Here is a 23,177-nt window from a genome sequence, read left to right as displayed (position 1 = left end):
GTGAGGAAACGTTAGAACCAGAGAGGTTAGTGGTCGGACTGGACGAGGCGTCTGATACAGTGGAAGGGCAACGGAGGACAGAAACACACCACGGAGAGTGAAAGTGAGGCCAGCGAAAGGGGCCACCCAGAGAAATTTCAGTTCCCACACTAGGACTCCAGGCCGTGACTACAGTTCCGCCCTCAACGGCCTGGGCCCTCTCGCCCCGCCCCCAGTAGGCAGCTAGACCATACCATTGTGTACATATAGGGGTTGACGTGAGTTGGGGGCTAGTCCTTCAAAATAAACAGGACTTATTCGTCAAAAAATTATAATATACATTAGGATATCAATTTATAGCTGTTATTCCTTTTTTGTCCGTTTGGACTCATTTATTCCTGGGAAAATGTTGGGAATACGATCCTTCTTCCCCTTTCCTTTTCCATATTTGGTACATTCCGCCGCGGTACGTAGGCGGGGAGGCGTACATAAACCTCGACGCAGGAGGCGGGGTTGCTCAGTCGTCGAGGCGGCGGTGCTCAGTGGTGTCGGAATTTTGTTGCTTGGCGGCCTGTGCGCGCGTGCGCGGACATGGCCTCAAACGGTATGTAAGGGCGCGAGGCGGCTGTGGTGCGCCTAGTCAGGGCTTCGTTCTTTCCCACCTGGGCTTTTGATTTTCGGTGGGCCTGGGGAGGCGTTCGTGTGTAAGGTCTCGCACCCTTGTGGCGGGAGGTGGCGGAGAAAGTAGAAGGGGCAGGTCGGTGTCGCCATTTTGTTTCGCTCCTCTGGCGACTCTCGCGGGATTGAAAGTCTTGGTTTTGCAGTGCGTTTATATGAGGTGAGTGTTGGGAGGGAGGCGACTTGAAGCATAAAGGGAGGTTGGAAATGCCAAGTCTCTCTAGCATAGGCCCCCTCCCCCACCCCAACCCCGCGCTCTGGTCCGCTTTGTCGCAGTGCTGCATCCGGGCATTTGGTGCGCGCACGCGCTCTGCTGGCCCCTCCCCCTTTCTCGCCGCGCGTATCCCACTTCTCCGCCTCGTGTTGGTCCGACTTTTTGTCGCGAGACCCTCAGGAGACTCCGCCGCGCGCGTCCGGTGTGGGCCTTGCCCCTGGGGTCCTTAGGGAATGGGCGGGACTGCTCGGTTCCCGCCCAGATTGCCACGCGGCCGGGGCGGAGGCTCGGGATCGGGGCTTCGCGCCCGCTTAACGGTTGGGGACGGCCAGGGAAATTGATCAACGGACTGGGGGACAGGGTCACTACGGTTTCCCGCCTAAATTTTCCTTTTTCTGAGGTGAGAACCGAAAAGAACGGCCCCCGAGGCCACGCCCTCTCGCTGTCGGTTTGCCTTTTCCTGCGGGGGAAGTGCTTCATTTCCTGTACAGAAGAGATGACCCGATCTTGCCTAGTGCGTTTTTAATATAGCATTTTGAAAGTGTTTTCTGCTTTTAGCTTGATGAATCTCTTCATCTCTGTGGAAAACAGTAATCTGAAGCCACAGGCTTGGGGATTTGAGGATCAGGTGACTTTGCCTCCTGAGGACATCACTTTTGTCTTTGACATTTTGGGTCAAAGGTCTTTGTTGTCTTGGTTCTGTTCCTCTGTGCTAAAACACCACTTTGGCTTTTTCCAAGGTTGGTCAAAGGGGTGAAGAACGGCTTTTTTTGAGAGACAAATCTTATTCTTTGGTCTTACTGAGGGTGCCACATTGTGAACACCATTGTCTTGGACTTGAATTCAAACCTGTGCTCTTTTATACTGAATCTTAACTAATATAATAGCTTTCTCCTAAAACAGATGTGAAAATGAAATATATGTAAATTTAGAGCAGCTTGTGGCATTGAGTTTGCAGAACATAATAGCTGTCCACCAAGATCTTTGAACTTGCTCAGATTCTTTGAAGAAATTTGTATTGTTTTTCTTTATTGTAAGAAAACTTGTATTGCCATCTTGTCTACAAATTAGTATCTCGTGGGGGGTTTATGCCTTTTCTTGCAATAAAATTTTGTTGGCTTTTCTTAATCTGGGGCCCTAGCACTTAAGTTGAGGAATTTACTTCTGTGATTAGAAGATAATGTGATTGTGTTTTTGTTTTGCAGACTATACTCAACAAGCAACCCAAAGGTGAGTGCCATTTTTGGGCTTCCAGAGTTTGTAAAGGGCAAGGGTGGTCAAGGTAATTCTCCCTTTTGTATTTTTTTGTTTTTCATTTTTTCTTTTCCAAGGTAATTTTTCCTCAGTGCAGCTTTTTCTTTTTTTCTAGCTATGGGGCCTACCCCACCCAGCCTGGGCAGGGCTACTCCCAGCAGAGCAATCAGCCCTATGGACAGCAGAGTTACAGTGGTTATGGCCAGTCAGCAGACACTTCAGGCTATGGCCAGAGCAGCTATGGTTCTTCTTATGGACAGACCCAAAACAGTTGAGTCCCTCTTACTCTGGGTTACTTCTGTTCTTTCTGAATGCTGCTTTTCTAAAACCTGAATAGTGCTGAAATGTTGAAACTGGTTCCTATATTTTCTTTTCAATCTCATAACTTTTAAAATTCCTTGGAGACTTAATCCTTTCAAACCAAAAGTGCTATGGATTGTAATTATTTCCTTTTTTTCTTAAATTGAGACTTTTCTGTATATGTTGACCTTTTCCTGTTTCCTTTATTGACATGAAAAGGAGAGGAGTCTTAGGCTGATTCTTACATGGAGGAAATAGTTGGCTTGGAAATGATTTAAGTCAGATTACCATACATCATGTGGTATACAAGGAGGTTAAATTTGCTTGAATGTTGGACTGGTAAATAATGTGGATTGGGGGCTGGGGATGTGGCTCAAGCGGTAGCGCGCTCGCCTGGCATGCGTGCGGCCCGGGTTCGATCCTCAGCAGCACCACATACCAACAAAGATGTTGTGTCCGCCGAGAACTAAGAAAAAATAAATAAAATGTTAAAATTCTCTCTCTCTCTCTCTCTCTCTCTCTCTCTGTGCCCCCCTCTCTCTCACTCTCTCTGAGAAAAAAAAAATAATGTGGATTGTCTGGTATATGTTGTTTACATACCAGCATGTTAAAATGAAGCTAACACATACGGATCTTTTGGTTTTGGTGGGATAGGTAAGGGAATTGGAACTGGAACTATCTTAAAGAGTGAAATTGGAGCATTAATTAAGATTTTATAATTTTTTGGTAACTTGGATTGAACCCACAAGTGGATTACCAACTGAGTCATATCCTCTGCTCTTTTATATGTTTTACTTAGAGATAGGGCCTGTCTGAGTTGCTGAGGCTGGCTTTGAACTCTAAATCCTCCTGTCTCAGCCTCCAGAGCTGCTGGGATTTCAGGCATTTGCCACCACACTCGGCTAATTTTAGGATTTAAAAGAGGGTAACTTGATCAGTTGAGATACTAGCATTTTCTAAGCTGACTTTTCAAGTAAAGTGATATATAATGTTTAACCCATTTCCTGCCTTTTTTTGTTTGTTTTAAATTTCCTCATAGCTTTTACGACTCCCTTTCTCTTTTCGTTGTAGCAGGCTATGGCACTCAGTCAGCTCCCCAGGGATATGGCTCCACTGGTGGCTATGGCAGTGGCCAGAGTTCCCAATCATCTTATGGGCAGCAGTCGTCCTATCCTGGCTACGGCCAGCAACCAGCTCCCAGTAGCACCTCTGGAAGGTAAGGTGGTAGTGGGGGATGGATGACACAAAAGATGAGGGTGAATTGTTAGTGATGGGTAAAGAGAATGGGGTAGGATGAAAGTGAAAGGGAATAATGGATATGCCAAGATTATGATGTTTTTTTCTCCCACATAGTTATGGTAGCAGTTCTCAGAGCAGCAGCTATGGGCAACCCCCAAGTGGAGGCTATGGCCAACAGTCTGGCTATGGTGGACAGCAGCAAAGCTATGGACAGCAGCAAAGCTCCTATAATCCCCCCCAGGGCTATGGACAACAGAATCAGTACAACAGTAGCAGTGGAGGAGGTGGAGGTGGTGGTGGAGGTAAGAAGGGGTCTTCAGCTGCGTCTCCTACTTATTTTCTGTATTCTATTGTTTAGCCCTTATCAAAGTTTTTTTTTAAGTTCTTTTTATTTTTATCTCATTCTTTTATTTCTATTATCTCTTATTGTTTGGGACTGTTGGTCCTTTTACTAATGTTTCATTTCTCTTACCCCCTTTTTTTTTGGTACCTGGGAATGAACCCAGGGATGCTTAACCACTGAGCCACATTCTCAGTGCTTTTTATTTGAGACAGGGTCTTGCTAAGTTGCTGAGGGCCTCTCTGAATTGCTGAAGTTGACCTTGAACTTCAAATCCTCCTGCCACGCCCTCCCATGCCTTTGAGCTTAAAGGCATGCATCACTACGCCTGGCCTGGCTTCCTCCCCTGACTCTGGGGATTGAACCCAGGTCTTATCCATGCTGAGCACTCACACACTACTACTAAGCTACATCTCCAGCCTGGTTTTGCTCCCACAAAAAAAGTATCTTTTCTTCTCCCACAGGCAGCTATGGCCAAGATCAGTCCTCCATGAGTGGTGGAGGCGGTGGTTATGGCAATCAGGACCAGAGTGGTGGTGGCGGCGGTGGCTACGGGGGAGGCCAACAGGACCGAGGGGGCCGTGGCAGGGGCGGTGGCGGTGGTTATAACCGCAGCAGTGGTGGCTATGAACCCAGAGGTCGTGGAGGTGGCCGTGGAGGCAGAGGCGGCATGGGGTAGGTGTCTTGTGAGTCAGGGTGTATCTTTGGGGAGTATGGAGGGTGCATGAATCTCCCTTGAAACCAGTCCCTAGTGCATGGTTAGTATTCTTATTCTCTGGGGATCTGTGAGGGCTTTGATTTTGGGGCAGTGACTTTCTTTGTACTTTCCCATTTTATTTTTATGAGAACTTGGGAGCCTAAATTCCTATCTACACCTGTGAGTAGATGTTTGAGTATGATGCTTTTATTTCCAAAGAAAAAGAAAAAGTACATAGCTGTGTATGGATTGGAGTCATTGATATCCTAGGCAAGAAACATGGAAGTAAAGACTTCTTAACTCTGCAAGGGAAACCGATGATCCCACTCCTGGGAAATAGGGAAACTTGGCATGTGCATTCCCATGTGTTCTCCAGGGGAGTTGGTAATGGATAACCTGACTTCAGCTTCCAGGAATTGGCTACTTATTCTTCCCGTATTCTGTAGTCACTTGAATCCAAGAACGTGATTTGCACTAATTTGACTGACTGATTTTGTGTGTGACTTGGTTTATGGGGTCATCTGACTGAAGTGTGCAGACCTTTGGGGCAAGATAATGCTTGACAGTGGAATCCCACCTATTTATTCCACTGTCCGTCTTCCCCTGGTTGGTTAAAAGCATCAGCTTGTCCAATTGGATCTTCTTTCCTTCCCTTCTGCTGAAGTAGAACCTTAGATTTGATGTTAAAACATTTGTCAAATCTGTTGGATATATAGGATTTGAAGAATCCTACTGTCTCCTTGAAAAGGGGAGGAATGTCAGTGTTACTTTTTTTGGAAAAAATAGGTTTTTTAAAATGAGTTTGTATATGGTAAGTATTCAGAGGTGGGTGGGGGCAATCTCAAAAGTGTGCAAAATAAGGAAAACTCTGTTGTGTGCGTGTGTTTATTGCAAAACTTTAAAAAGAAAAACAACTGTTATGTGACTGTTAACTTGCTCTGCATTTTATGTGCCACAGGTATGAAAGGTGACATTGCAAAATACTCCGCTCTTCTCACAGTGTAGAAGGGGTGACCCCGGGGGTGGAGGGTGATCAAAAACAGCTCAGTAGTTAGGATAGGGCTTAGCTAAGTCTGTCTTGCTTTAAGGGGAAATTGCCTTTGGTTTTGACTTTTTATGGAATGGGTCTGCTTGCTGCTTTCAAAGCAAAATCCACAAAAATGTGTTGAGGGCTACCCCAGCCTGGTGTGAAATGTCTTCTGGGTACATTGGGGGTAGGGTTTTTAAACCAACTACTGGGTTGTCAACATTCACGACGAGGAAAAAAACATCTGCTACGTCGGAAGAACAACCAAGGAAAATGGGTCATTTTTTTTTTCCAGAGGAAATAGATATATAATCTTTTGAAGCAAAATTCTTAACTGTGTCTGAGAAATTGCACACGTGTGTGTGACATGCTCACAGGTCAGACAAGGGTTGGTCAGGAAGGGATGTATTTTAGTAGCCACTTGTATCTTTTTCCCAAAACACCTACCCATGTTTGGGGAATGTTAAAATCAAAAACACCCTTTTGTAGCCGTTGGAAGCTTCATGTCCTTTCTTCTAACTTGTCTTCTCCAGCGGAAGTGACCGTGGTGGCTTCAATAAATTTGGTGGTAAGTGAACAGAGTTTCCAAAATTCCCAACTCCCAGCAATGCTTTGTCTGATTGTTCATTTGCAGATGTCTTAGCGTGTTAATTTAAGTGTCAAAGGTTTTGAAGTGTCCATAACCACCTCCAGAAAGTGGTGGGGTAGAATGCCACCCTGCTGCCAGATGTGTGCTAACCTGAAGGCAGGCAGGGGTAAGACTCAGCAGTCGTCTGGTATCAAATTGGTTTGACCCAGGTTAATAGAGGTATCTAGTAGGCCTCTTGATAGGGGTGTTGCCATACCTGGCATTTAGTGACCACCATTTTGAGAAACTGGAGGGAGTGTGCTGGAACACGTGGTGCCAACTTGGCTTTAGGATCCTTTTGATCAGTATGTGTCCAAGGCTAGTGTGTGTGTATGTGTGTGTGTAACAACCTCCAAATGTTTTAATTCTATGAGGACATGAAATATTGCCCTGCCTGAGGACGGTGAAGTTGGTATATACTTTATATTAAGTACCGAGTGGTGTCAATGCAATTCTACATAATGTACTTAGATGGGCAAATAGAAACTAGCTCTGGGAAGGAAGGTGTGGACTACTTCAAGAAAGATTTGGGAGCATGTGTGGCTCATGGGAAATAACCAGGTCTTAAACAGCACAAACTGAATTCATGGAAAAATGGCAAATTTGAGAAGTCTCCCAGTAAGCTGGAACTTTTCTGGTTTGGTTAACAAAAGGTTTCTTGATTTGTCTCAACATTAAAGCCAAAGGCGTGGGTTCATGACTTAGGTGTCATTGCGTATGGGTACAATATTTGCATATGATGAATTCAGATAAACATTGGTCAAAGATGGTCTCTGGAAAAAAAAAAAGAGGCTGCATTATGGAAATAAGATTTCTGGTCTGTTCCCTGGGACATGCTTTAAAAATACAATAGCTATCATGTATGTTAATTTTCATGTGGTTTTGGGGAAACTTAACATGGTCTTAAGAATGGTTTCTAAAGATGAAATTAAAAATTGTTCCACAATTGATAAGTGTTTTTGGTGTTTGGAGAAACTGGATGGATGCACATCACATTGCTGGTGGTGAGCCCATGTCTCTCTGGGGTGAGAGAAAAAGGGCCAAGCTATGAGTTGGTTTGTTAACTTTAATGGGTAATTCCCCTCACCCCCCCAAATCTGCGCTGAGGACATTTCCCAGCCTGAGCTGGGGGAGGCAGCATTTTCTGAAGTGTGGCGTTGTCCCTGTGGGGACTCAGGTTACAGATCTTAAGAAATGGGCCTGTGTCTCCCCCAGACCTGCCGATGATATTCTCCTCTGGGCAGGCCCAGGACAGGGTTTGGAGTGAGGCTGTGAGCACTTAACTGATACTTTGCAAGAATATGAATTTGGTATTAATTTTTTTCCTTGTCTGTCTTTCCTGTTGACTAACAGCTGCTCTTTTCCTTGTTTTTGTTTTCTTTCTTTTTTTTCTTTTTTTTTCTTTTTTGTTTTTGTTTTTTTGGTGTCACTTAAGGCCCTCGGGATCAAGGATCACGCCATGATTCTGGTGAGTTCACTGGTGGTGGCATGAAAAAGTTGTTAAAGTAGTATCTAGATTTCACCTAGATGTTTTTTGAAATTTATAAAACAAAAAACTGAAAAAGCAGTGATAGAGAAGGGAAGAGTGTTTTAGATATACTTAACAATTCATAAATGAGTATATCAGAAATGTTAGGTAAATGAATAATTCTTCAGCAATTTAGAGGGTCTGTAATGAGCCTGAGGATCTGTAACAATTCACAGGTGATGCCAATTCATCTGTGGACCATACTCCAGAAATGGACAGCATTTAAAAAAATCTTTACTTCTTTTTTTCATGTAAATTGTCTTGGTGATCTTCAGTTGAAAGTTGATAAGCGCTGATGAATTTTGTGATCTTGGGCAGTGAACACCTGAGTCCTGGTTTCTGTACAGTGTTATAAAATGTTCTAATGGATAGTTGTAAAACTGAACCCATATGGATATTCAAATGTGAGAATTGAAGGGCTGTTAATTTTTTAATATTTTAACTTGGTTTTTCCTTTTTAAATTTTTCGTGTTCCCCTGTGTTCAACAAGCAGAACAGGATAATTCAGACAACAACACCATCTTTGTACAAGGCCTGGGTGAGAATGTTACAATTGAGTCTGTGGCTGATTACTTCAAGCAGATTGGTATTATTAAGGTACTGTGGAACAGAGTATATAGTTTCTATTGGTTGGCAGGCATTTGGATTTGACACATTAGTAAAAATCAGTCATAGGGATTGCTAGCAGTAAAAATGGAAGTTCTTTTTTAGTTGTTGGTGGACCACTGAGCCACAACCGTAGCCACTAAAAATGGAAGTCTTTTTTTTTTAATATTCATTAGTTGTAGTTGGACACAATATCTATTTATTTTTATGTGATGCTGAGGATCAAACCCAGGGCCTCGCATGTGCTAGGCGAGTGCTCTACTGCTGAGCCACAATCCCAGCCCCAAAAATGGAAGTCTTAATGGTCATTGCCAGCTTAGTTTGGTGAGCAAAGAACAGTAGTTGTTGCCATTTTTTAGGAAATTGCACAAAAAGAATAAGTGATAAGAAAGGTCCCCCAAGACAGTGTAGACTGTGGTTTTAATTTAGAACCACAGGGGAGAGCTGTAGTTTGAGAAAGATAAAAGTTTCAGTTCGGGAAGAGGAAGATGGTGTGTTAGTCCTTGAATCAAGTGTCTTAAGATGCTGGGGGTAGAACCCAGGTCCTCATGTCCTAGGCAAGTATTCTATCACAGAGCTACATGCCTCACTTAAAACATTGCCATGCCAGAAGCTGTCTGGATCCAGTGGTTCTGCTTTGAGCCAAACTCAAAATTGAAAATATTTGGAAAAATAGATGTGTCTGAGCTGAACTTGTCCATACATTTTTTCTTATCAGTCGTAAACAAGAAGTATAACAATTACATAGCATTTACACTTAGGTATTAATAAATAATCAATGATTTTTATTTGTGGTGCTTGGGATCAAACTCTTGGGCTTCTGCATGCCAAGTAAGTGAGTAAGTGGTATACCGCTGAGCTACAGGCCTAGATCCTAGGAATTTAGGGTCTAGCTCAGTGTAGTGTCTAGGAGATATATTAAGATATAAGATATTAAGATATAAGTATATTCAGGAGCCAGGAGTGGTGGCGCATACCTGTAATCCCAGCAGCTCAGGAGGCTGAGACAGTAGAATCGCGAGTTCAAAGCCAGCCTTAGCAAAAGCGAGGTGCTAAGCAACTCAGGAGACCCTGTCTCTAAATAAAATACAAAATAGGGCTACGGATGTGGCTCAGTGGTTGAGTGCCCAAGTTCAATCCCCAGTATCCCTCCCCCTGCCCCCATCCCCTGGCCAATAAAAAGTATATATAGGAGCATGTGTGTTTGTTACCTGCAAATATTGGGTCCTTTTAAGTAATGGAATTGAATATATGGATAATGGGGGATTTTGGAAGATCCTAATCCCTCAAGGATACCAATGGAAAATTTCATTGTTATCCTCCAAAATTGATAATATTTTGCATTTTTCAGACGAATAAGAAAACTGGACAGCCTATGATTAATTTGTACACAGACAGGGAAACTGGCAAGCTGAAGGGAGAGGCAACGGTCTCATTTGATGACCCACCTTCTGCCAAAGCAGCTATTGACTGGTTTGATGGTATGTATGAGGAAACAGGTTGTGTGGGCATAGGTATGTGTCTAACCTTAGGAAGCATGTTACATTTTGAGGCTTCTTTTGAATCTTCTACCACTTAGTTTATAATTTCAGTGTAGTCTAATTTTTGCTCATGTTTTAGATTATAACCCTTTTTAGGAAGGTATACTCTTAGATTGTACCAAGTGTTTTTGAATCAAGTGTCTTTCTCAAGATGCTGCAGGTAGAACCCTCATATATCCTAGGCAGGTATTCTATCACAGAGCTACATGCCTCACTTAAAATATTTTTTTATACGTCCTTTATTTTCTTTAGGCAAAGAATTTTCCGGGAATCCTATCAAGGTGTCATTTGCTACTCGCCGAGCAGACTTCAATCGGGGTGGTGGCAATGGTCGTGGAGGCCGAGGGCGAGGAGGTGAGCTACTAGCTCCTGGTGGTGAATGTTGAAGATGGTAAACGCTTGCATGGAAAAGATGGTTAACCAAACTTGAAGGTGGAACAGACTTCTTATATCTACACCCAGGACCCATGGGCCGTGGAGGCTATGGAGGTGGTGGCAGTGGCGGCGGTGGCCGAGGAGGTTTCCCCAGTGGAGGTGGTGGTGGTGGAGGTCAGCAACGAGCTGGGGACTGGAAATGTCCTAATCCGTGAGTGAAAGTTTTTTTTTGTTTGTTTTTTTAAATTTTAGTGCTCTTATTATAGAATTGTTTGGATATATTTCTAAACTAAGAAATGAGAAAGTTGGGTTGCATGGTTGAGGGAGGATTCAATTGAGAGTGTGTTAGATAAGGTTGGTATATATTCTGCTGTTACCTGTGGGAGATAACTATCGATCCAAGATCCCTAAGTGGGTGCTGGAAATTAGAGTATCAAAATCCTGAATGCTTACTTGAAAACAAGCCCTGTGATATTGAGATAGTGGGTCTGATAGTTTAGATGACTATTAAGTGGGTGGGGTAAGGATATATACAGAATAAGTCTATTGGACAACTTGTGTGAATCTTGGTCAGGATGGTGTGGAATTAACGAGATTCCGTCATGCTGCAACTCAGAAAGCCTGCTATTAAAAAATTTGGAATTTTGTATGATTTTCAAACTGGTTGATCATAGGAAACAACTGCATGTGGGGGAATATTATATCAGGAAAGGTGATGGACTGAGGTTTAGTGGTTATTCTTGTCTTCTGTTCTTAAGTCTCGTTAATTCTAGTTGTTCCTCTACTTTTCCAAAATACTTGTCTTCTTTTTCTTAGTACGTGTGAGAACATGAACTTCTCTTGGAGAAATGAATGCAACCAGTGTAAGGCTCCTAAACCAGATGGCCCAGGAGGGGGACCAGGAGGCTCCCATATGGGTGGTAAGAGAGAGGATTTGGACAAAAAAATCCCTTAGTTTTTAGCAGGGAGGCTAGGGGAAGGTAGGAGGATAGAGATCTCATATATTTCTTTTGTCCTAGGGGGTAACTATGGAGATGATCGACGTGGCGGCAGAGGAGGCTATGATCGGGGCGGCTACCGGGGCCGTGGAGGGGACCGTGGGGGCTTCCGAGGGGGCCGGGGAGGTGGGGACAGAGGTGGCTTTGGCCCTGGCAAGATGGACTCCAGGTGAGTAAGAGTATAAAAAGGAAAATAAAGCAATTGAACACAGGACATGGGGTAATAAGATTGTGTTGAAAATGGTTTCTTTGTAAAGAGCTAAAAGTTGCACACAATGGCATATACCTTTAATACTGACAGTTGTGTTTGGAGGATCCCAATTTTGAGATCAGCCTGGACAAATTAATTGAGACTCTATTTAAAAATTTAAAAAGGGGGGGTTTGGGGTTGAGCCAGGCAGAGATAGGGATATCCACCTGTAATCCCAGGCTGAGGTATGAAGATTTCAAGTTCAAGACCAGCCTCAGTAACCTAGTGAGGCTTAGCAAGATTGCAGGGCAGCACTGAGTTCAGTCTCCTGATTGTCAAAAGAGCTGGGAAAGGTGAGGAGATGGGAGAAAGGAGGAAAATCAGGGGAACTACTCTTTAGATCCATTTTACTTACAGATAAGGCATTTGCTTGGTTGAGACTTAAGAGGGTCTGGTAGAATGTTTGGGGGTATGGAGTAGGTGGAGAAGTTGGTAATTCAAACCTAACAGACACTTTTTCTTTTTCCCTAGGGGTGAGCACAGACAGGATCGCAGGGAGAGGCCGTATTAGCCTGGCTCCTGAGGTTCTGGAACAGCTTTTCTTCCTGTACCCAGTGTTACCCCTTTTTTTTTTTTTTTTTTTGTAACCTTCCACCTCCTGAACACCCATGGATTTGTGTTGGACTACATGATTGTAGCCATACCTCTGGTTCCCATTAAAAACCATCGTTTTAGTTAAAATTTGTTACTCTTCCCCCTCTTCACTTTCCTGGAGGATTGATGTCCGTGACAGGAATGTGGAGAGTATGCCTCTGAGATCATGCTGTGTAGCAGGAATATAATGATTTGTTCCTGCCCAGCAGGAACTAGAAATAAAGTATTTGATACTTGATCTAGGGGAGAAAAGGACAAGTGGTATCCTTGAGAGTAGAGTTTAAATTTATGTCATGGCAAAATTGGGTGTGTAATGGGGTAAATGAAAATACAGGGTGTGATGAGTATTGATTGCTCCAGGTTTGCCTGTCTATGGGAGTTTTGCCACAATTTACATGATGGTTTTTTTTTTTTACCATTTGTAGCAGATTTACTCTTTAAGAATTCTTGGCTCTTGAGGTTCAAACAAATTAGATTTGTATTTGGAGCAGTATTAAATCTGACCATGATGGGCTGGATGTAGCTCAGTGGCAAAGCATTTGCCTCACATTTGAAAGCACTGGGTTCCATCCCCAGTTCCAAAAAAGAAAAACCAACAACAATAAACAACCACCAAACCAAACAAAAACCGCAAACAAAATCTGACTATGGGAGAGAAGCACATTACCAAGTTGGGAGAATAACTAGAGTGCCTACTTTCATTCCATTGTTTAGTGCCAATGGAGGTTCTACAGAGTTGTGACGCTAAACCCTAGAAAACCAGGCCATTTGCTTTATAAACTGAAAATGAGGGGCAGCAGTTATGTTGCTGTCTCAGAATCAGAGATTAGGAATCAGAATTGAGTTTACTCTTTTGATAGCATTTCTATTAGCATTTTAATACTGATACAATTGTGCAGGAGGTTTTGAAGGGGGCAAACTTCTGTCCCAAACTTGTTTGCTTAAATGCTTATAGGATGTTAAATTTTGAAGAGGTCTGGAGATGGTGTGTGAGGTGGGTAGAAGGCTGGGAAAGGAATGTAGAGGGTGGTCCCTTGTGTTTAAAGTAGATGAGAAAGTGGACTGCTACCTAGTTTTTGGGGAATTGGATCTTCAGTAGATAATCTGCTATAGGAAGGCTGGTCTAGTTAGATCACTTATACATTTTGCCTATGGTATTTTGAGGTTTTAGGCTTGAAGATTCATGATTGCAATGGGTGGGAAGTCTGGTGTGGGTAAGGGTATCGAGTTATATAACACTGACTCCCAACCGCTTAGCATATGACCTTGCAGGCCTTTAGAGACTCATTTTTCTTGGACTTGGGGGTGGGTGGGTCAGTGGTTAAGTGCCTGAGTTCAATTCTTGGCACAAAAAAATTTTTTTCTATTCAATCTGTGAAATTGAATTAAGTAAACTTGTCTATGCCTGCCAGCCAGTTGGTGAACATGAACTTTGGTGAACAGAAGTTAAGTAGCCAACAGCAAACGCAGTTTTTTTTGGTGATGCTAGAGATCATATCCAGGGTCTGGCACATACTGAGACCCATTGTTGGAAGTATTTTCTTATGAAAGTCCCCCTTCCCTTGCTTCTGGAGATTGAACCCAGATCCTTTATTTTCTAGGTACTTGCTATATTATTGGAGTCATGTCACTTACTGCCTCGCTTGAAGCTATGCTGACGTACATTCTCTGTTCAAATATGTGTTCTAGAAAAGTTATTTCATCTCTGGTGTTGGCTTTTTATAAAAGGTTATCAGCTGCTTAATCTTCCTGCAGGAAAGGGGTTGCTCTTAACCAAGAGTGGGTTGGGAGTGGCGTTAGGTCTCCAGGCCATGTTATGGCTTGGCTTATTGAACTTGGAACATGTGAGAAGAACCTTTGGATTTAGAGCCAAGGATAACTTTGATTTTGATTTATTTGGTTTGAGTAGCCTGCTTGAGGTCTCATTTACTTTTGTTGCTTCCTGTGTTAGGTTTTTTTTTTTAACCCTCCCCCCATAGTTTTATTGAGGTAAAATTTAAGTACAATAAAATGTACCTATTTGAAGTATGTAATTTGGCCAGTTTTGACATGTATATAACCAATACAATCATTCCATTAGTTTTTTTTAATATTTTTTTTGTTGTTGTAGTTGGACATAATACCTTTATTTCCTTTATTTCTATGTGGTGCTGGGGATTGAACCCAGGGTCTCGTATGTGCGAGGTGAGCACTCTACTGCTGAACCACAACCCCAACCCCTCTGTTAATTTAAAAAAAAAAAGTTTTTTAGTTGTTGGAGCTTTATTTAATTATGTGTGGTGCATGGTATATTAGAATAATCAGTCACCTTAAGATATGTAGAACCCCACCCCCACATGTCAACTATTTCAAAATTAAACGACACATTTATTTATAGGTCAAGGAAAAAACACAAGTAGATGGGAACATTCATAAAGAAACTTAATTATTTTAAAATTGTGGTAGAATAACAAAATATATGAAATAGAGAAGAAATAATACAGCTAAAATTTGATAAAAATAATGAGAAAGGCACATAATGGGAAGGAGTTACCAAAATAACCCTATAGATACTAAAAATATGTTAAGGTAATAATACAATTGTATGCCAACTGTAATATGGTCTATATTAGGGAAGGATCCATGTTTCTGAGAAGAAAGTTTATTCAGTCATTGATGGATGAAACATTCTATACATATTGTCTAAATTATCACTTGCGGTTTTTATTTCTGTAGCTGCTTTATCTAGTTTTTGGAGGATCTATCTAGTGGTGACAGGCATATTACCCAGTATTGTGTTGTGGCATGTTTGATTGATGGATATAGATGTTCCATTATTTGGGACATAAATATTTACAATTGTTATGTTTTATTGATGTATAATTCCCTTCAGTGGCCTTCTTTGTCTCTTCTGATTAACTTTGGCTTAAAGCCTACTTTATCTGATATGAGAGTAGAAACCCCTGCTTATTTACATGATCCATGTTAGTGGCATGTTTTTTTTAACCATCCTTTCACCTTTAGTCTGGATGTCTTACGCTTGTGCTGGGGTTTAATATTAGAATTTGGCCTAGGTCCCTGATTCCTTCTCTTAAAATTCAAGGAGTTTGAAGCTCGTGAGTGGATTGCTGACACGATATCAAGTTTTGATGTCTTTGGTACTGGAGATTGAACCCAGGGATGCTTTAAAACCGAACCAAGACCTCATCCCCCCTCCCCTTTTGGGGGGTAGTACTGGGGATTGAATTCAGAGGTACTCACTGAGTTGCTTAGCACCTTGCTTTTCCTGACACTGGCTTTGAACTTGGGATCCTCCTGCCTCAGCCTCCAGAGCTGCTGGGATTACAGGCATGCGCCACTGCTCCTGGCATGTTCCCAGCCCTTTTAATGTTTTATTTTGAAATGGGATCATGCTAAGTTGCTGAGGTTGGCCTCAAATTTCTGCCCCAGCCTGCTCTAGTGGCTGGGATTACAAGTATGTTACACTGCCCTGGTTTGATTCTTTCAAATGGTTTAGGTGCTTCAAGCTCAGCAAATGGGGAGGTTGAGATGGGAGGATTGTTGTTTGAGGCCACCCTGAGCAATTGAGTGAAACCCTGTTTCAAAAAATAAATGGGCCAGGTGTGGTGCTAGGGGCATGACTAGAAAAGCAGCTTGGGAGGCTGAGGTAGGAGGATCACAAGTTTTAAAGCCAGCATCAGTGATTTTGTTAGACCCTGTCCAAAAAAAAAAAAAAGACAAGGCTGGGATTGTGGTTCTTTGGGTTTAATCCCTGGTAGCAAAGGGTGGGGGTGGGGGCACTGGCACTGGAGATGTGTGGCTTGATTGGCAGTACTGCTCCCTCTCCAATAAAAGGCTTTTTAATGATTGGCCTTGCCCTTAAAATGAAGTAGGGTCACAGGTGACTAATTTTGGGTAGATATAGCTTGTGGGTAGTGGGGAAACTTCCACAATGATGAAGACAAGAAATAACAGTGGAGAGAATTTAAAGGGAACAGGAGCTGATTTCCAGGTAGAATCCCTTCTGTAAACACTTTACCTAGGGGTGGCAGTATTGCACAATTGCAGGTTTTGTAGCTGTTTGGTACAGTATCGTTAGGGCTTTTCTTCAGTCCGCTCAGAATAGGGGCCTTACTTGAAATGTTCTAGGATAATAAGACTTCTCCCTCCATACTGCACCCACCCCTAGAGTTTGAAGGGAAGCTGGCCCATCCTGTTTACAGTATCCCTGAATAAAAGGCAGATCCCAGTTCTTGTGGAGAGGCTTATGTAAACCTGTCAGTTTGAGATTGCTAGAACTAAATACTTTGCAAGTTGAATGTATAATTAACTAGCATGTCTTTTCTAAAATGCTTGGGACCAGAAGTGTTTTGGATTTCAGATGTTTTCAAGTTTTTTTTTTAAAGATTCAGGTTTTGGAATGTTTACACATAGTAAGGTATCTTGGGGATGGGATGCTAAACATAGTTCACTTATGGTTAATATTACTTTTTGGGGGGGTGTTACTAGTAGGCATTGAATCTTGGTTCAGTACTTAAACACTGAGCTGTATACCTAGCTTTTTTTTTTTTTTTTTTTTTTTTTAAATAGTGGTAGTAGCTCTCTTATTAGTTGCTGTAGGGCCTTGCTAATTTATGGAGGCTGGTTTTGAATTTGCCATCCTCCTACCTCAGCCTCCTGAGCTGCTGGGATTAGAGGTGTGTGCCACCATGCCCTTTTTTATTTTTGAGACAGTGTTTTACTAAGTGGGCCACGCTGGCCTCTAACTTTTGATGCTCCCTGCCTCAACCTCCTGAGAATTGGAATTACAGTCATGCCCCATAGTGTCCAGCTAAGGTGTGCATTTCTAATACATGCTCAGGGTAATAAGCTCTGGGTGCTTTTTAAATTAATTTTTTCGTTCATGTCATTAACTCAAAACAATTGTATGGTTTGTTGAAGCAGAAAGACAACACTTGCCACAGTAATGTTTGTCAGAGCGGTTGAGCAGAAAAACTCAAGCACCACAATCATCTTGGCATTCCGATGAAGGAGATTAATTTTGCCATTTTTATAGCCAGATATTTTCGCTTGTTCTTGGGAGTGGTTATGAGATGACTTCCTTTTCTTGGCACCACCACAGAACCTCAGCACAACATGAAGGGTGGACTCTTTGACACTTGTATGTCCATCTTCTGATAGTTGAGGCTAATCAGGAGGAATTTCTTCCTTTTTCTGTATGGTGGCCTTTATATTTTCTCTAGCATCTGAGGTTTCAACCTTGTAATGGTTTTTAAGAAAATCTTTGTGGTTCCAGTGCAGATGGTGGATTGGAAGGCAGCAGCCTACTTAAGAGTAATGCTTTAAAAAAAAAAAAAGAGTTGGGCAGAGTCTCAATTCTTGCTCATTCCCCCTACTCCCCCATGAAGGGGGAACTTGACTATGCAAACAGTGAGTGCTACAGTACTGTCTATGAGCTAAGAAAAAAAAGGTGTGAGTCCTGCATATGAGTTCTAGATTTAATTAGCACAGGCATAGTCAGCCTTGGCTTGTTTCTGAATCTTCTGAATATTCAGTGTAAGGGTTTTTTTTTTTGGTACTGGGGATTGAGCTCAGGACCACATGACCACTGAGCCACATTCCCAGCTCTATTTTGTATTTTATATTAGAGACCGGTCTCACTGAGGCTGTCTTTGAACGCTACGATCCTCCTGTCTCAGCCTCCTGAGCTGCTGGGATTTTAGTGTGCTTACACTGCATGGTGGGCTGAATATAAAGTTTGAGGAAGAAATGTTTTACAGCTCTTTTATTTCCCTTTGGGTTTTAATTTTTGCTCGAGGTCCTGGGCATCATGGAGGGATGGGGCTGGAATTTGGAAATTTTTAGTGTGGCTCCCAATGAGGATGGGGATAGAGTGCCAGTATATAGAGAAAGTTTCTTTGAGTTGCTCTTTTGTTGAATGTCTCAAAACCAATCCTAGGGTCTGGGGATATATAGCTCAGATGGTAGAATGCTTGCCTTGCATGCACAAGACCCTGGGTTTGATCCCTAGCATCAAAAACAAAGCAACAAGAACAACAGAAAAAACAACAACCCAATTCTGAGTCTTTGCAGGAATTTCTCTACTTGATGTGGTCAATTGCTATTTACTTCTACACTTCCAGGGTATTTCCAGACTCTTGACTTACCTGGGATGTGCTTCAGTATGCTAAAGATGTGTGGGACTATCTGAACTGGGGCTAGACCTTCCAAAGCTCTCCACCTGATCTGGGACTGGCAGGATGAGCCAGATGGTGGGGCTAGAGGTGCACTCTGAACTGCTCTTGGGACAGTAGATGGCTCAGATGCTATTCTGAGGCATTGGGGAGCTAGGAACAAAAACCATCCAGCAGAGAGTTGCTAACAAGTATGTTTTCTGTGGAAGAATTTGCTATGAGATGATGAACTTTGTCCTGTTCCCACTTTGCATAGGGGCTTCTGAGGCACCAACTATCCCATAGCTTGTGACACATGTAGAGCTAGAATTTGAATTCCTGTCCTTAGTAAAACTGCCCTTAACATTGTATGCCTGCTCTTAACCACTATTGTATGCTGAACAGTGTGAGGAGACTTTAGGTGGAATGAAGTCCTCCTTTTTGCCTCACCAAAGGAAAAGGAAGCCACCTCCCTGAAGATTTTATTATTTTAGGGAAGCTGTTTCTTGGGGTCCACTTCACTTTAGGACTGATATATATATATATATATATATATTTTTTGCACCTACCTTAAGGAAATTTGTTATTCCTAGGTGGAGTTTTGTTAAAAAGTGTTAGATACTAGAAATACATAGTAACTACAATTTGTTGATTAATTGTACCAGGGATTCAACCCAAGGGCTGCTTAACCATTAAGGCACAACCCTAGCCCTTTTTCATATTTTATTTAGAGACAGGGTCTCAATGAGTTGCTTAGGGCCTTGCTAGATTGCTGAGGCTGGCTTTGCAACCTTTTCCCCCCCTTTTTGGTGGTGTTGGGCTTTGAACCCAGGGCCTTGTGCATGCAGTGCAAGCCCTCCACCAACTAAGGCTAAGCCTGTCTTTGAATTTGCAATTCTCTTGCTTCTTGCTTCAGCCTCCTAAGCTGCTGGGATTACAGGTGTGTGCCAGTGCACCCGGTTTAACATGGCATTTATATGGGGCTTGAGAAGATGTCTCGTATGGAATTTAGTGTACATCACATAAGACTCCTTCATTGAAAAGTGGTTTGCTGTGACCCAAAGTTCCTCTGGAGCCAGAGAAAAGTTTGGTTTTGGGCATGTAGGGACAGGCAGAAGATTTCAGGGTTGTTGAGCTAAGGGATATAGGTGCTTAATGTATGATGCCGATTGTTGAACAAAATCGTGTTGCTGAGATGGTGGTGGGGTATATGAAAGGATGGGAGAGGTTAGATAGGCTAGGCTTGAAGGAAGTTATGTAAGTGAAGTTTTTTTGGGGGGACTTTACCACTTAGTTATATCCCAGCCTTACTTTTTTGAAACTTTAAAAAAAAATATGTAGTTTTTAGGTGGACACAATATTTTCCATTTATGTGGTGTTGAGGATCAAACCCAGTGCCTGGTGCACGTTAGGTGAGTGCTCTACCACTGAGCCACAACCCCAGCCCTATTTTTTTTGGAAACTTTGAGACCGGTTCTTGCTAAGTTGTAGGGCTTCAATAAGTTGTTGAGGCTGGCCTTAAACTTCATCCTCCTGCCTCAGCCTCTTGAGCTGTTGAGATTACAGGCATGTGCCACTGTGCCCAGCTCTTGTCACCATTAGTTTTATTTATTTTTTGGTACTGGGGATTGACTCCAAGGATTTTAACCTCTGAGCCACATCCTTAGTCCCCCTCCCTGCTTTTTGGGTAGTGGCCATTGAATTCAGTGGCATCTGCCCACTGAGTCCCAAGAAACAGCTTCCCTAAAATAATAAATTATTGTTTTTAGAGGCAGAGATGTCTCACTAAATTGCTTAGTGCCTGACTTATGCTGAGGCTGGCTTTGAACTTGGCGATCCTCCTGCCTCAGCCTCCCACGCCGCTGGATTACAGGCATGCACTACCAGCCCTTTACATATTTAGAGACAGGGTCTTAGTTACTTAGGGCCTCAATAAGTTGTTGAGGCTTGCTTTAAACTCACTATCCTGCCTCAGCCTCTGGAGCCACTGGGATTACAGGCATGTGCCACCATGCCTGGCTCACTATGTCTTAAGTTTATTTAATTTTTATGTTTCTTTGTATAGGACACAATACCTTTGTTTTATTTGTTTATGTGGTGCTGAGGCTCAAACCCACTGCCTCACATGTGCTAGGCAAATGCTCTACCATGGTGCTAAAAATTCCTAGCTCTCACCATCAGTTTTGGTGACAGCCACTAGGAGGTAGACTAGAGAGGAGGCCTGTTGCAGGTATACCTGGTGCAGCAATGGAGTAGGAAAGTGGTTGAAGATTCTAGTTCCAGAATAGGATTTGGATCTTTCGGGTATTTGCTGTTTGCAAATTTCTCCCTTCAAGGTCAGGAAGCGTTGAGTATGAAATGTACTCATTTGCCCTAAGTTCCCTAAGCAGCCTCTGGAAAGGCTCTGTAATGCTTTTCCTTGGAAAATAATATTTCTCTTTGGAGGCAAAAATGACATCAAGAGAAAAAGGAGCCACCAGAACTCATTTCCTGAAAGTTTGCTTTTATGGTTGGCATATTCTCTGTGTAAGTCCGGGATGGAGTTTACCAGAGAAAGGCTACTTATTCAGTGCCCAAAGGAATTCCAGAATTAATGTGTGGCTTGTGCTCTTCTGTGTTTAGATAAGTGAAAGATGTAGAGAAGCTATGTAGGCTAGTCTTGTTTCTAAATGCCTTGGACAAATCTGGTCCCCAATGGCTCTAGATCCTTTATACTTGCCTCTCTTTGTGATCTTGGCCATGGGCTTTTTGTGTATAATCACAAGAGCAGACTTGGGTAGCGCAGGAAGAACCACAAAATGGTGAACTAGGAAGCAGTTGGTGAGCTTGATGCCCTTTGAATATGAACAGTCAAATGAACTTAAGCCTGTGGATTTATTCTAGGGCTTTGTATATATAAAGCACAGGCTTTATATATACACCCTCAGCCTGTATGGCTTCAGGAACTCTAGCATGGCTCTGCACATCATGTTTAGAGCTGGAGGAAGGAAAAAAAAAACCCACACAACTATAATTTTTTTTTTTTTTGTATATTGTGTATCAAAAATTAAGAAATTTGGGATGACTTGGCGGGAGCTGGAGCTGCAGTGGGTTGATGAGAAAGATGCCTCAGCTCTGCTCCAAGTCTGTCACCAGGTAGGGCTGGGTATCCCTCAGGGCCTGAAGGAGTAGATCCTTGCATGTCAGGTTCCAGGCTGGAGCAAAGCTGAAAAGCTTCCTCATCTTTGTTGGGTTGGTGGTCTCTGCCCGCACTGCCTGGTATTGTTCCTCAGTCAGGACCTTGCCATACAGGGCGTCCAGCACCCCATCGACGTTTGTAACCCGATTGATGAGTGCTGTTCGGTGTTGGTCCACAAAGTGTGCTGTAATGGGGGAAGAGAACAGATGAGCCAGCACCCAGGGTAGGTGCTTGAGCCTGTCCCTCTGGAACACTGTTCCTTTCAAAAACACTCTTCAAAAATACCCGGCAGGCAACTCATCAGGGCTCCAGATGGAGTGAGATAGACCAAGCTCCCTCCCAGAGGTGTGTGTAGCGGGTGGGGCGGGTTTGCCCAGTCAGGTTCTGGCAGAGGGACAACAAAGGGCGGGGGGAGTGATGGGGTAGAGCTATTGATTCCTGCCCCCCCCCCCCAAATAGGGTGTGGAAGCCTCACCTGCCTTAGCTGCCACCTGAGGAGGGCCCTTGATTCCAGCTGGCACAGATCCAGAACCTGTGGAAAAAAATGAACTTCCATTTCCACCCTATCTGGGAATCTAAGGGCCCCCTGGGTCAGAATGCCAAGTTCCACACTAAATGGGAAGGTCCCTTTCTAGCATAGGACAATTTATTTTGTAATGGAGGGGGAACAGAAAGCAGAAGAGTGGGAAGGGCAAAACATGTTTGGCTGGGTGGAGGAAATTGGTAGATGAAGGGGCTGGGCATACTTACCCTTGGGCATGGCCTCCTGCAGCTGCTCTGCCATCTCCTGCATGCCCATGTCACGAAGCACAGCCGCCGTGAGCTCTGTGCCATATGCTTCCAGATAGAAGCTAACGAGCTTGTCAGTGAGGTCCACTGCATCCATGGGCATCAGCGTCCCCCTTGGTATGCGCCCATACCCGTCACGCAGTGGGACTGATAGCAGCTTCAACTTGAACTTCTTGAGCTCATCGGCAGTCAGGTTCTCCAGTGCGTCCAGGATGGCGTCCCTCCCGCGCCCCATGGCTCTGGGGTTCCTGGCTGCCGCAGCTGCCTCTCACCCTGCCTGCCTCCTGCAAACCAGGAAGTCTGCTGAGGGGCAGGACCTGGGACTTGCACCTCCCACTCCCATCACTTCCCCTGCTGGTTGGCTTTGGGCAAGAACCATTTGTGGCTGTTGGTTCCTGCCCAGTGAATCCTCTACTCCATGGGGGATGCAGGATATTATCTTCTAGTTGGTCAGTGAGGTGAGGCCTGGAAGATGAGCTGCTGAGGTGCTCATTGAATGATATTCTCCAGGCTTGCACCAGCTGCTACAGAACAGGAACTGTTCATACTGCATTTACTGTAGTACAGAGGTTTAGAATCTTGGATTTCTAGAACCCTGAAATCTCCATGTTTCCCTGAACTTTAGGATCCTGACTCACATGTCATTATCTTTACTTTCTTTGAGACAGTCTCATATTGGCCACGCTGTTCTCTAACTGGTGATCCTCCTGCTTCAGCCTTCTTCAGAGCTAGGATTATAGGTGTGGGCCACCTAACTGGTACGTGTCAGAATAATAGCAGCTAGAATTCCAAAACCCCCAAATTTAACAT

The 23,177-nt window shown here is 43.3% G+C and overlaps 2 protein-coding genes across 7 annotated transcripts; one reads left to right on the top strand and one right to left on the bottom strand.

Moving 5' to 3' along the window:
• The first annotated feature begins 448 nt into the window (after positions 1-448).
• Positions 449-12,486, top strand: Fus (FUS RNA binding protein). 6 transcript variants are annotated; one of them, XM_078024021.1, is made up of 15 exons: positions 449-583; positions 2,077-2,101; positions 2,241-2,395; positions 3,500-3,641; positions 3,779-3,966; positions 4,469-4,679; positions 6,262-6,296; positions 7,792-7,824; positions 8,378-8,481; positions 9,842-9,971; positions 10,284-10,385; positions 10,494-10,617; positions 11,223-11,326; positions 11,426-11,573; positions 12,126-12,486. In XM_078024021.1, exons 1-15 carry the CDS (start codon positions 571-573, stop codon positions 12,163-12,165), a joined length of 1,554 nt encoding a protein of 517 aa, XP_077880147.1. In that variant the 5' UTR covers positions 449-570; the 3' UTR covers positions 12,166-12,486. The 6 variants fall into 6 exon arrangements, with proteins under 6 accessions (XP_077880147.1, XP_077880146.1, XP_077880145.1 ...); XM_078024020.1 differs by having other exon boundaries at positions 8,375-8,481; XM_078024019.1 differs by having other exon boundaries at positions 3,497-3,641.
• An 8,916-nt stretch (positions 12,487-21,402) lies between these two features.
• On the bottom strand, positions 21,403-22,671 carry Pycard (PYD and CARD domain containing). The gene is made up of 3 exons (XM_005323884.5): positions 22,329-22,671; positions 22,054-22,110; positions 21,403-21,762 (listed from the first exon to the last, which is right to left on the bottom strand). Exons 1-3 carry the CDS (start codon positions 22,600-22,602, stop codon positions 21,509-21,511), a joined length of 585 nt encoding a protein of 194 aa, XP_005323941.1. The 5' UTR covers positions 22,603-22,671; the 3' UTR covers positions 21,403-21,508.
• Between the last annotated feature and the right edge of the window lie 506 nt (positions 22,672-23,177).

The sequence above is a fragment of the Ictidomys tridecemlineatus genome, chromosome 10 (genome assembly GCF_052094955.1).
Source record: "Ictidomys tridecemlineatus isolate mIctTri1 chromosome 10, mIctTri1.hap1, whole genome shotgun sequence".
Taxonomy (NCBI): domain Eukaryota; kingdom Metazoa; phylum Chordata; class Mammalia; order Rodentia; family Sciuridae; genus Ictidomys; species Ictidomys tridecemlineatus.
Note: the sequence above shows the minus strand (reverse complement) of the source record. Positions and strands in the feature narration are given on the sequence as shown.

Excerpts from the sequence above, each read along its gene's own strand:
- Fus (XM_078024018.1), top strand. Across the intron at positions 10,386-10,493 it reads TGGAGGCCGAGGGCGAGGAG|GACCCATGGGCCGTGGAGGC; the intron begins GTGAGCTACTAG and ends ATCTACACCCAG. Across the intron at positions 10,618-11,222 it reads GACTGGAAATGTCCTAATCC|TACGTGTGAGAACATGAACT; the intron begins GTGAGTGAAAGT and ends TCTTTTTCTTAG.
- Pycard (XM_005323884.5), bottom strand. The coding sequence starts at position 22,602 with ATGGGGCGCGGGAGGGACGCCATCCTGGACGCACTGGAGAACCTGACT. Across the intron at positions 22,111-22,328 it reads GCAGGAGGCCATGCCCAAGG|GTTCTGGATCTGTGCCAGCT; the intron begins GTAAGTATGCCC and ends TTTTTTCCACAG. Across the intron at positions 21,763-22,053 it reads TCAGGTGGCAGCTAAGGCAG|CACACTTTGTGGACCAACAC; the intron begins GTGAGGCTTCCA and ends CCCCCATTACAG.